The sequence below is a fragment of the Odocoileus virginianus genome, chromosome 34 (assembly GCF_023699985.2).
Source record: "Odocoileus virginianus isolate 20LAN1187 ecotype Illinois chromosome 34, Ovbor_1.2, whole genome shotgun sequence".
NCBI classification, from domain to species: Eukaryota; Metazoa; Chordata; class Mammalia; order Artiodactyla; family Cervidae; genus Odocoileus; species Odocoileus virginianus.
Window position 1 is genome coordinate 14,654,425 of NC_069707.1, and position 12,767 is coordinate 14,667,191.

Below are 12,767 nucleotides of genomic sequence, written 5' to 3' on the forward strand. Positions count from 1 at the left end.
TGGGGTGCCATGCTCTCCTTCAGGGGATCTTCCCAATCCAGGGATCAAACCCACGTCTCCTGCAGATCCTGCATTGTATATTCTTTACCACTGAGCCGCTGGGGAAGCCCCTGTTTAAGGTAGCCTACATTAGAAACAACACTGTGCTCAGTCGCTTCAGCTGTGTCCAGCTCCTTGTGACCCCATGGACTTTAGCCCCCCAGGCTCCTCTGTGCATGGGATTTCCCAGGCAAGAATACTGGAGCTGGTTGCCATTGCCTTCTCCAGGGAAGGTCTTCCCAACCCAGGGATCAAACCAGTGTCTCCTGCAGTTCCTGCATCACGGGAGGAATCTTTACCACCACTGTAATCTTCAGTCTAGGAAGCGAGTGGATGAAACAAAGGAAGTAAAGGTATGAGAGCTGAGATGGCCGAGAAACTGAAGACAGAACGTTGCGTCGGTTTGCTTTACAGGCTTGAAAGTCATCTAAGACAAAGATAGTACTTGATGGGAGTGGAAAAGACACCTCTGAACCATTTTGACAGTCTTAGGTAGGAAGAATAGAAAAGATGTTAGTAGGTAGCTGTTATAAGGATAGAAAGTTATATGTTAGCAGGATCCTCAAAAGAATGATGCTTTTTATACAAAGGCGAAAGAAGAATAGGTGGAGGTTGCAGAGGGGAAAGGGAGACATCCAGACCCCACTTGCTGAAGAGAAGTTAATGGAGTGTGTAATAATGGAGATAAGATTGCTACTGGGTAAAGTGGGTGGAGCCTTCTCAGTCAAAGGGTATGTAACCATGAGATGCTTCCCCAGTGAAAATTAGGCTCCATTTCTAAGTCCTAAATATGACTACAATATCAATAGTGTAGACATTCTTTAACAACTTTTCCACCTACCACTCTGTCCTTGAATCACTCACTGTTCATCTGAAAGACAAAGTAAAACTGGAAATTTAGATGGATCAGGTTTAAATTTATTTTTCCTAATTGAGATATTCTATGCATACATTGAAATGCCTCAGACAAGGATCATAATAACAACCTCAGTAGCAATTATCACTCAAGTGATTCAGTAGAATAGCTAATGTTAAATATTTTAATACTCTGTTTAGAAAATCACATCACAGTAATGCATTTTATTGGACAACATAAAATATACATGGATATTACAGAAGAACAAAATCTAACACAAAATTTTGTGAAGCTGGCCTGCCAACTCTGGAATGATGCCACAGAGGGAAGGACGACAACCAGCTGGCACTTCAACAAGGAGGGTAATAGCTTTATTAAAGGGTTGTCAATGTGTCCAAATGACACATACTTACTGTGCGTGTGGACATATGTACACAGACAGAATTTATTTTCCTTATCCCATGTAGATGTAGTCTTTCCACCAGAAATTCCTAAAGATTATATTCAAAGATTTTAAATATTTCTATGTGTATTAAAGATGATTGTATCTGTACTTGAGTTATATATTGGAAATATTATATAAATGTTTATTTGGATAAATGGATTGTAATTCTGCATGATAAAGAGAAAGTACAGTACTAACCACTCCAGACCCTTTTTAATCTCTTATATGAGTATAGAACTAAAATTAATGAATAGAATTAATAAATCAAAATGGAAAAATAATATTATGACACAGTTTATGTGTTTTAAAGTGATGTTGTTAAAAGTACCTTTGAAGAGTGTAGAAAGGAAATGTACAGAGAAAATAAATGAAGTTCATCAAAGAGTGTATTTGGAAAATGAAAACAGAGTGAATGTACAAAAACTGATCTCCCCCTGCCCTGGCCTGGACCTTGTACCCCGAAGCAGACTGCGTTCCATGGCCTGGTTGGAGCAGAACCACGCAGCACTTCCATCCCCCAGGGACCCAAAGAGTGAAGTCACCTTCTCCACTGAGGCGAATGTGGTCCAGGGCAGCAGCCACTGCACCTTTGGAGCACATGAAGGGATCTCCAGAGACCTCAGACCTTCCCCTGGGAGAATACACAGCTACCTCCCCGACTGTGCAGACCTGGTCCATGTCCTCAGTCAGGGCCGTGCAATAGCAAAAATGCACGTGATGGAAAAAGCCAGGCAGAGATGACCCACCCCCCAGCAGAGTTCCTTGGTCACACTCCCTCTCCGTCAGCTGTCATCCAAACTGTGTGAAACTCATTTCCTTTCTTCTAGTCTTCATTTTCTCTTAATGTTTGGGTAGAATGTATTTTCGTCCTTCTCCTTTAATTAGACACTCATGTTTTAAGGGATTATATAAAAATAATTTTTTGGAGGAAAGAAATAAGAATATTGCCCAAAGAGAAACATGTTTTTCTTGGGAAGCTAAGAATATGGTTTCCTGAAAATATTTGTGAAACAGAAATTTAAAAAGAAGACATAAAATAATAGAAATGCACTATGTAATCTCCATCTTGAGAAAGTTATCCCTGTTGTCATTACATTTGATATAAAGTAAAAGTAAAGTGAAAGTCACTCAGTTGTGTCCGACTCTTTGTGACCCCATGGACTGTAGCTGGCCAGGCTCCTCTGTCCGTGGAATTCTCCAGGCGAGAATTACTGGAATGGGTTGCCATTTCCTTCTCCAGGGGATCTTCCCCACCCAGGGATCGAAACTGGGTCTCCTGCATCGTAGGCAGATTCTTTACCATCTGAACCACCAGCAAACCCCTTACATTTGATATATTGGTGAATAAACTGTGTAGATTTTCTTTATCTTATAGGTATTTTATATTAAAGTTTTTATTTTTCAAGTACAGAGTTCAGCTCTGTTCAAACATTAAAGATTACCACCATATGTGATGTGGTTGCAACATTTTAAAGAGGTACTTTTCTTTTTTTTTTTCTTTTTCTTTTTACAGGACCTCAGACTTAGGTGTGTTTCATTCAAATAATTAGGTATATGGCTTTTTAAAGAAATCATAGGGGCTACACTTATAAATCTCAGTCACTTCTGGGCTTCAATCCTTGATTGTAAGGATGTTTTCCTTCCTTTCTGATGCAGGTATTTTCACCAGAATCACTGGAGTTCAAGAGAAACAGAAAGACTGAAATAACAGAGAAAGTGTGGCCTTCGATACAGAGCCAGTGTGGTATTCATTCTGGTTCTGTCAGTAATTAACTGCAATCATAGGTAGGTAACCAAGATCACCTCTCTGAGCCTCATAGAGGTTATAAAATAGAGACATTACAGTTTCTTCACTTTATTATTATGAGAATTAAAGTGTAGTAGAATCCCTGTCTCATAATAGATACCACATAAATGCTCATTCCCTACCATCATTTCCAGTTCTAGATACGCAATCTAGTAAACTTTGTCTTGAGTCCCAAAGTGCTAGCAAATAAAATAATAGCTGTTTATAGTGCCAAACACTTACATAAGGATGGCACTCTTAAGATCCTTTTTTGTCCATGATGAATTCTTGCAGTATCATCAAAGAATGCAATATTCACACACTGATCAAATTTCAAAGGATTGGGGAATTTATGAAATTGAGAATTGCATCCTATCTCTCATCATCTCCACCTCCCTCAAGAGAGACAGCGTTCAGTGAAGAAGTTGTAAGTGGCCTTGTGGGGGCCTATCTTGCTTTGCAGTCATGTCTTTGAGGCAGGCACAGGTGACAAAGTGATGCTGGTGTGCATGGATCAGTCTTTCCAGACATTTGATGATTTCATAGTCAGGAAGAGCAAGACTCATCATGTTCAAGCCCAGCATCTGAGAAACCACCTCCCTGAAGTCCACCAGCTGCAATAGCAAACAGAACCACGTGAATCAAGAGAACAGATCACAGCAACACTGCCAGATCAAACGCAATCCGAACACCAGTGGAAAACCCGGGTCTGCATGAGCTAGCCTAGTTACTTACTCTCGCTACTCTTCAGTTAATTCTCTCATTTATAAAAAGACGAAGAAGCAGTAGGAAGAAGCGGGGCGTGGAGGAGGCTAGCCTACAAAGTTACCTCTAAAGTCCTTTCAGACACCAACATTCAGCAATTTCATGACCACTTTTCTTTTTATTTACTTTTAATTGGAGGATGATTGCTTTACAATATTGTGTTGGCCTCCGCCAGACATCAACATGAATCAGCCACAGGTATACACATGTCCCCTCCCTCCTGAGCCCCCCACCCACCTCCCACTCCATCCCGCCCTCTAGATAACCACTTTCATGATGAGCCAATTAATGTGGTAGTAGTAGTAAAGTCACTCACTTCTGTCTGACTCTCTGGGACCCCATGGACTGTAGCCCGTCAGGCTCTTCTATCCAGGGGATTCTCCAGGAAAGAATGCTGGAGTGGATAGCCATTTCCTTCTCCAGGGATCTCCCCCACCCAGGGATCCAACCTGGGTCTCCTGCATTGCAGGCAGATTCTTTACCATCTGAGCTACCAATTAATGTACTGGTTACCAAATCAAGAGGCCCAGTTCAGCCACTATAAAGGAGACTCTGGCCTTGATAAGATTTCATTTTCTCACTTTCAGCATGAATGAGCAACCTACCTACCTACCTCCCATGCCTGTTCTGAAGTTCAGACCAAATGAAATGACAGTCAACTGTGTATGTGTTCTGCACACTAAGAAATGCTTTACAATTGTTGGTGTGGTTGAGTCTGTCACATGATACATGCTTATGCACTGGGGCATTAACTGGGCAATGAACCTCTTCAACTAAAGGAAGAACCAATGGCAGAAGAAGTATGAGCTGATGAATATGGAGGACTTCTAAGTGTTGATCAAATCACATCACACGGATTGCCATCTCACAGCACATTGGACTCTCTGGGACAATTATTGGTCCATTACAAAAGGAAAAATGGGAGTTTGGGGCCAAAGAAGATGGACAACATGTGACTTAAACCCCTTAAGTTCTCATAGACTGGTTGCTGTGATTCTAGGCAAAAGCAGGAGTAGATCAACTAGAGATGGCCAGATGACCCCTTCCATTTCAGAAAAGGTGTGAACCAATTCAAAGACAGATATTCCTCCAGGAGAAGTGCCGTCCAAACATCATCTCCATGTGCTCATTCACTTCTCAAGCCCCTTCCTATGCTGAGTCCAACATGGGAACTAAACACTCTCTCCAGCCTAATCTCCCCAGTGAAAAAGCTTTCCTCAAACTTTTCCACCCTCTGAATATGGCCAAAGCTATTAAATGCTGAGCAGTTCCCACTGAGACCACTCACTCTTGGAGTTTGGCCTTCCTCAGCTCTGCCTGACACATGAGCCAAAGCAGAGGCTGCTAAAGAGAAAAAATATCCTGGGATCAGAGTCCTCAACTGTGCCCTTCTGGGCTGCAGAGAGCGAGTGAGATGAAAGCCAAAAAGCAGGGGTCAGGCTGCCCAGGAAATGTTTCTTTCTGCCTGACCTCCTGATGGCCTCACCAGATAACACCCCGCCTTGCACCCAGCGGGCGCACAAGTTCTGTTTTATGGTTTACATCTGGGCTCCGCCGGCCATCGGGTCTGGGTGCCACTGTTTGTGATTTGGGACCGTTTCCTGCAACTGATCTCTGCTGGAGATAAAATTTCCCTCCTGAGGCTGAAGCCCTGGATAACGTTAGAAGATGTGGGATAACGTGAACTTTAGAGGCAATCAGCAAACATAATAAAAAAAAACCTCTCCATGGCCAGAACCTGGTTTTTCACAGGCTTTCCATGGCTTTGATAATAACATCTTTTTCTTTGCTACAATTCATGCCATTAAAGGTGAATTGCTTTTCTTAGTGGAGTAAATCATAATGGTTGTTTTGATGCCAAAAAGATGGGAGAGGGAAAATATAGATATGTTGGAATTATGTAGAAAGCCTGATTAAATGGTTATAAAGAAATACATGAATAATTATCACGCTTTTGAATTGTCCTATCTTTCCAAAATAAGGTTTCAACACCAGATTTCTACCCACCTTCCTTTCTCTCTTTTCTGCTTCTTCCAGAGATTTTTTTAGTGTCTTCATTTCACTGGTTACAACTTCTAGCATGTTCCTGGCCCTCTCTTTATTCTCCTTAGCTTCATGTTCTGTAGTCTCCAGTTCTGATTTGACAGACAGCAGCTTTTTCTCAGCTTTCTCCTTCATCTTTTCCAGTTTGTCTCTGGATTTATTTAGGTCCTCAATGGCTTTGGTCTGTTCCAAAGTTTTAATCTAAGAAGTCAAAGAGAATGCTAATGATTTCGTCTGCATTTATTTAGGAAAACTGTATAAACAAGACAAACCAGAAGTCAATGAAATTCATTTAACAACTTTTTAAAATAAATAAATAATGGAATGCAAAATGATGTAACTGCTGTGAATAACAGTTGGCCCGTTTTCAAACTGTAAACAAATAGTTGACCTATGACCCAGCAATTTCACTCTAAGGCACATAAATCCAAGAGAACTAAAAACTTATGTCCATACAAAATCTGTGCATGAATGTTTCTAGTAGCACTATGCATAATCACCAAAAACTGAAAATAGCCTGAATATCTATTAATGGATGAGTAAATAAAGAAGATGTGGTATATCCATACAATAGAGTATTATAAAGCAATAAAAAAGGAACAAAGTACTGTTAGATATTACAATACAGATAAGCCTTGAAAACATTATGCTAAGAGGAAAAAGTCACAAAAGTCACAAAAGACCATTTATTGTATGATTCCATTTACATGAAGGATCCAGAAAAGCCCAGGGGCTGGTGGGAGTAGAGAATAAAGAGTAACTGCTGACAGATACACGGTTTCTTTTTTGGGGGTGATGAAAATATTCTGAAATTAGATAGCAGTGATGTTTACACAATTCTGTGAATATACTAAAAACCATTGAATTGTACATTTTTAAAAGAGTGAGATTCATGGTATGTAAATTACATCTTGGTAAAACTGAGATCAGAAAGCATATTTACAAAGAAGCCTCTAAAAAAGGATCAAAAGGAATTCCTTTGAAATAAATTAAGAAGTGCATATGGGATGGACAAAGCAGAAAGACTAGCAGAGCTCTGAATTTAGTTCTGAGCCTCCTAACAGTTTAGACAAGGCCTACAGTCATAGTCTCCAAGAAAAAGCAAGAATTTGTGTTTCAATTTTATTGAAAATCATTTAAAGGTAACATCTGAAAGTAATAAAAATAAAAGATACCAAATAATGAGTGCGTGCCATCTCCTCCCTTCCCCTTTCATTACATCCCTTCTTTCCTAAGAAGGAAAGATAATTTCTTGCTGCATCTACTCCCATCCTGTGGTTCCCAGGATGAAGCTGAATAATGGGGAGAGTGTCAGGGAAGAAGAAAGCCTGAGAGACTAAACTGATCTACCGAGAGAGGAATGGAAAGAGTCTCTGGTAAACAGGATGCAGAAACTACTCTTGGAAGAAACTTGAGAGGATGGAAGAGGGACTTGTGAGGAGATGTAGGATGCCATGTATGGAGGAAACTAAAGAGAGAGAAATGGAAAAAAAGATGCTTTAAAATATTGCCACTCTTGATGAATGAAATCCTCCTTTGGTTTTCTCTTTTATTCTTCTTCTTTTTTTTTTTTTTTTTTTTTTTTAGTAACAATAATAAAGCAACCACTATCGTTTAGTTTTTCGGACAGCTGATTGTTTATTGCTGAGGGATTTTGAGATTGTTGTGATTTCCCTAGACTGCATTTGGATGCTACCATCAGAGATTAAAATCTTGACCGAGTCTTGGGGTTAGAGCGCATCTTCACAGAGACTGAGTTCCAGAATTATGGCGTAAGGAGCACATGCTGACCTGACCTAAACTCTGAAGAGTCCTCCAACACTTCTGGAAAGTCAGAGGAATGGTAGAAGCTATTCTCAGATTGTATTATGACATGCTATGGAAGAAAAGTGCCTGCTTGGGATACTGATGTCCAGATGGAAAATCATCAGATTTATAGTGTCTGGGTGATGTCATTAAACTGAGAAAGCTTGAGTCAAATGCCTAAACTGGAAACTTGTTTTTACCTACCACCACACACACACACACACACACACACACACACACACACACAACTTCTTAAGAAACTGAATTCCTTTCCAGGCAGAGAGGAAGTTGATGGCAGACATGCTTGCACAAGTTCAACATTTTTTTACTGGTTCCATGAAGGAGAGAGGAAATCCCTTGGGAAACTGACAGCTGCTGTGGGTCTTACAATTGAGAAGGTGCAAGAACAACTGCTATAGCTTGGGAAACATGGAGGAAATAAAGCAACACCAAGGAGAAGGGGTTCTGAGTCAGCTTTCTAGCCAATGAACTAGCAGCAGAAGAGCAAGCACTCGAGACAAGGAAATGGGGGCTGACCTTGGAGATCATTCATGAACCCCAAGTTATCAAAACCCGTATTTGAATATAGATGGTAAATCAGTACCAGTATATTACAATAGTATCGCAGTGTTGATTCCTGGGTGCAGCGATTTTACTATGGTCACACAGAAGAATTCTCTTGTTCTTAAGAGATACCTGGGAAGTATTTAGGCATGAAGTGACATGATGTACTTTCAAATGATTCCTCTCTCTGTCTTTGTCTTGCTTTCATTATGCAAAACACAACAATCAGTAAAATGTCAACAATCTACATGAACAGTAGAAGAATGTCTGTTATGCTTTTCTTGCAACTGTTCTCTATGTTTGAAATTTTTCAAAATAAAAACTTGAGAAGGGAGCTTTCCCAGGCATGATTGAGGCATGTATGAAGTATCCTATCAGTAAAAAATTCTGAATATATATGCACATTTATTTATAAATTATATGAACAAGAGCTCTAAAAATACATTCTGTATTTTTTCAAATATTTTACAAATAGGGAACGTTACATGGGCGAAATCAGTATCAACCTTAAAACAAAGTGATCTCCCTTTCACAGAGATCCCATTCACGTGCCAACAACCTCAGGGCTGCAGAGAAAATACGGGGTAAAGACAGAAGTTTCTGGGATTGCTACATGGAATTAAAAACGTTGTATTAACAGAAGAAGAGATATATTCAGCCTTTTTGCTCAGCTTGGAAAAAACATTTACAGTGGGCCATCTACCAAAAAAGATGGAACACAGCTTGGAGAGTTAGAAGCACGTAAATCAAGTCCTAATGAGAAGAATTTATAGCCAAGAATTTCTCAAAAATATGAGACTTTATCACAATCCTGAGGGCTGCCTGAATTCCTGTTGTCAGGGAGCAAGTTACAGAGTCCAAGCCAAACCACCAGGACAGAACTGGGAGCCAACATTGGGAAGGCGTTCTCAGCCTCCTAAGTCAAACAAGATTGCTGAGAGGGGAGCAGGGCAAATGGGTTTCTTAATCCAACTAAGAGAACTTCTCAGAGCCAGCCCAGAGTTCAGTGAGAGTCTGTGTCCCTAAGTTTTTCCCAGTGGGTCTGAGATGGTCATAAACAGGACTGAAGCACCATGCAGACCCCAGCCAGGATGGATCACATTCTGAGACTGTTTCCCTTCTGGTGAATAAAGTATCTGGCATCTGCCTCCTGGAGGAAAAACATTTCAAATCTGGCGAACTATTCTCTCCTGTGTTAAGGGCCAAAGGCTCTGAAAGAGAAAGTGATTAAATGTAAAATCTGATCCATTCAATCTGTGAGAGAACCTACATCCTCCACCTGGAGGGTTTTCTGGAGACTGTATGGAAAATAGGACCCTAAGGTTACAGCCACTATGGAGAACAGTATAAAAGTTCCTTAAAAAATAGACTTACCATATGACCCTGCGATCCCACTCCTGGGCATATATTTGGAGAAAAACATGATCCAAAAGGATACATGCACCCCAATGCTCATTGCAGCACTGCTTACAATAGCCAAGAAATGCCCATCAACAGAGGAATGGATAAAGATGTGGTACATGTATAAAATGGAATATTAACTCAGTTATAAAAAAGAATGAAATAATGCTATTTGCAGCAACATGGATAGACCTAGAGATTATCATACTGAGTCAAGTAAGTCAAACAGAGAAGAAATATTGTATGACATCCCTTATATGTGGAATCAAAAAAAGAAATGATACAAATGAACTTAAAAAACAGTAAGAGACTCACAGAGAACAAACTTAAGGTTGCCAGGAGGGAAGGGATAGTTAGGGACTCTGGGAAGGTCATGTACACACTGTTATATATAAAATAGATAACTGTATAGCACATGGAACTCTTGTCAATGTTATATGTTAGCCTGGATGGAAGGAAAGTTTGCGAGAGAATGGATTTATGTATACATATGACTGAGTCCCTTTGATGTTCACCTGAAACTATCACAACATTGCTAATCAACTATACTCCAATACAAAATAAAAAGTTTAAACAAACAAAAAACAAGACCCTGCAGAAGCCCTGTGCTGTCCAGGCACTCTCTAAAAGGGGTGGGACAGCAGAGGAGAAGGGTTGCCCAGGGATGCTGCACCCCTCCGCAAAGAACCCCAGAGATTTTCCTAGGAGGGAACTGGAACAGAAATCATAGGAAGCTGTTCTACTTCGCAGGCTGAGTTCACCTCCACTCCCCACCTCACCCAGGAGGTCCTTTCTCACAGGTTCTGCTTGATGCATACATTCAAAGCTGGGTGAGTCCAGGGCAATTCAAGGTCAATGAGTCAACATAATCAGAGTTCAGTTCATGATTGGTAGGTTAGGGGGGAAAATATAAACTAAGGCCACACTGGCCAGATTGGAGAGCATTCCGAAGTGTGGGAGGAGCATAGGAAGCCGAGTCAGTAAGCAGATGAGAGCTTTGCTGGAGGCTGAAGAGTCTTATCCCCTTTGAGTGTGTCCTTGAGAGACTACAAGAAAGATAATGGTTGTTTTCCACTAGTTTCTGGTTATCTGACTACTGATTTTTGGCCACAGCTCCCTACTAAGATTGTGTCCTGTGGTACAGTCTGAAAGCTCTCCACTGAATATCTGGTCTTCCTTTTTTTATTACTTCCCAGAATAAAGACCCATCTCTCAGGCTGACTTCATCTAAGTGAGTTCCAGGGACTAAGTTCCTGCCAACGAAGACTAAAGTGTTGTATGGTTCCTGGAAAGTGGCATACTGGGTGTCCTTCCACCTTGCTTCCTGCCTCGTGCCTGGAATGAGGCAGAGCCCAGGTAACTAACTTTCCCTAAGAGGTGATCTTGAGGAGGAAAGTTATTGCCAGGATGGTAAAGCGGAGAGAACAAGCCAGGATTAGTGATGACCATGAAGCTATCCTCCTAAACATGGAATGACTACATCCATGCTTCCTTTCAGTGAGAAAGCAGCAAACATCTCTCCTGACCAAGCCACTGTTGTGCATTTCAGCCTTTTCAGCTGAAACTAATCATAACTCACACCAGCTATGAAGCAACTGGCATTTCATGAGTTATGCAAAGATCTGGAGTCCTGCCACCTGTTTCAGTCCCTGCATTTGCATTTGTGCATAAGGCTACACTTCCGCCAATTAGTAACACAATTTTAATTATCCTAGGTTAATGAAGAAAGAGCAAAGGTAGAGTTAATACATAAATAATGTGTTCATGCCAAGAGGAGGTCAAACTGTGTCATGATATATGTACAAACAAAGCATCTGCAGCAGCAACATAAACGCACATAGTAGAATAATTCACTCTGTGAATTAATAATTCACTCTTAGACAACATAAACTGTCCACGTGCCAGAACCAAAGGAGCCCATACCACACACAAGCAGTTGGTACTATGCATTCTTATTAATGGTGATTTCAGTGAAATAAAATCTAGTATAGTGATTAATATTGCCCATTTTAAATTATATATTTATTTATTTATTTGACTGCACCAGGTCTTAGCTGTGGTACTTGGGATCTTTAGCTGTGCCATGTGGGATCTAGTTATCCAACCAGGGATCGAATAAGGATCAACCAGGATCCGACAGACCCCTGCAGGGAGAGAGCAGAGTCTTAGCCACTGGACCACGAGGGAAGTCCCCAATATTGCCAATTTTTAAATTCTAGTTTTACACTTTGATTTCTAAATTGATTTGGATTTTATAGTGGTAAAAATGTAATGAGATTAAGAAATTTCTATACAGTATTAAGTTTGTACATATGTAAGCAATATTAAAACAAAATTACTCTGGCTCAACACAGGAAGGGGAAATCTAGACAAGACTTTTTCTTTCACAAAGGGATTTCTACAGTACTTATGTTTGCCTGCTAAACTAAAATTTAGTAACTTATCTGGAAAGGTCCACTTTTCCCTCGTCTAGAATTTCAAGAGGAAATTTAATACATGGGTCTTTAAAAGGAAGATTTGAGTAACCTAGGAGTCAAAGTCTTCAACCATGTTTTGCAATAGACATAGAAATGCATTAAAAAAAAACTGGCATGCAAATGTTCAAAACAGACATATTCATCATAAACAAAAAAAAAATGAAAATAATCCAAATGTCCATCAGATACTGAATAAACAAAACATAGTATGTCCAAACAATGGAATATTATTCAGCCATTAAAAAGAAATGTGATGGTTAAGTTTATGTGTCAACTTGACTGGGCCACAAGGTCAAGATATTTGGTCAAGCATTATCATGAATTTTCTGTAAGGGTGTTTCAGCATAAGATTAATATTTCCCTTCCATAATGTGGGTGAACTTCAACCAATCAGTTGAAGGCCTGAATAGAAAAAAGACTGACTTCCCCTGAAGCAAGAGAAGAACTCTTCCAGCAGACAAGGTTTGGACTGGCTCTTCCTGGGTTTCCAGCTTGCTGGCTCATCCTGCAGATTCTGAACTTGCCAGCTTCCATAATTATGTAGGTCACTTCCTTAAAATAAATCTGTGTGTGTGTGTGTGTGTG

General features: G+C 40.2%; 1 protein-coding gene across 2 annotated transcripts in view; it reads right to left on the reverse strand.

Moving 5' to 3' along the window:
* Positions 1-935: 935 nt before the first annotated feature.
* The window catches only part of CCDC170 (coiled-coil domain containing 170), a 90,878-nt gene continuing 79,046 nt past the window's right edge, over positions 936-12,767 (reverse strand). For both annotated transcript variants that reach the window (XM_070461622.1, XM_070461623.1), the window contains exons 10-11: positions 5,899-6,135; positions 936-3,740 (exon numbers count right to left, since the gene is read on the reverse strand). In XM_070461622.1, coding sequence (XP_070317723.1) covers positions 3,540-3,740; positions 5,899-6,135 — 438 coding nt within the window. In that variant the 3' untranslated portion in view covers positions 936-3,539. The remainder of the gene's footprint in view (positions 3,741-5,898; positions 6,136-12,767) is intronic.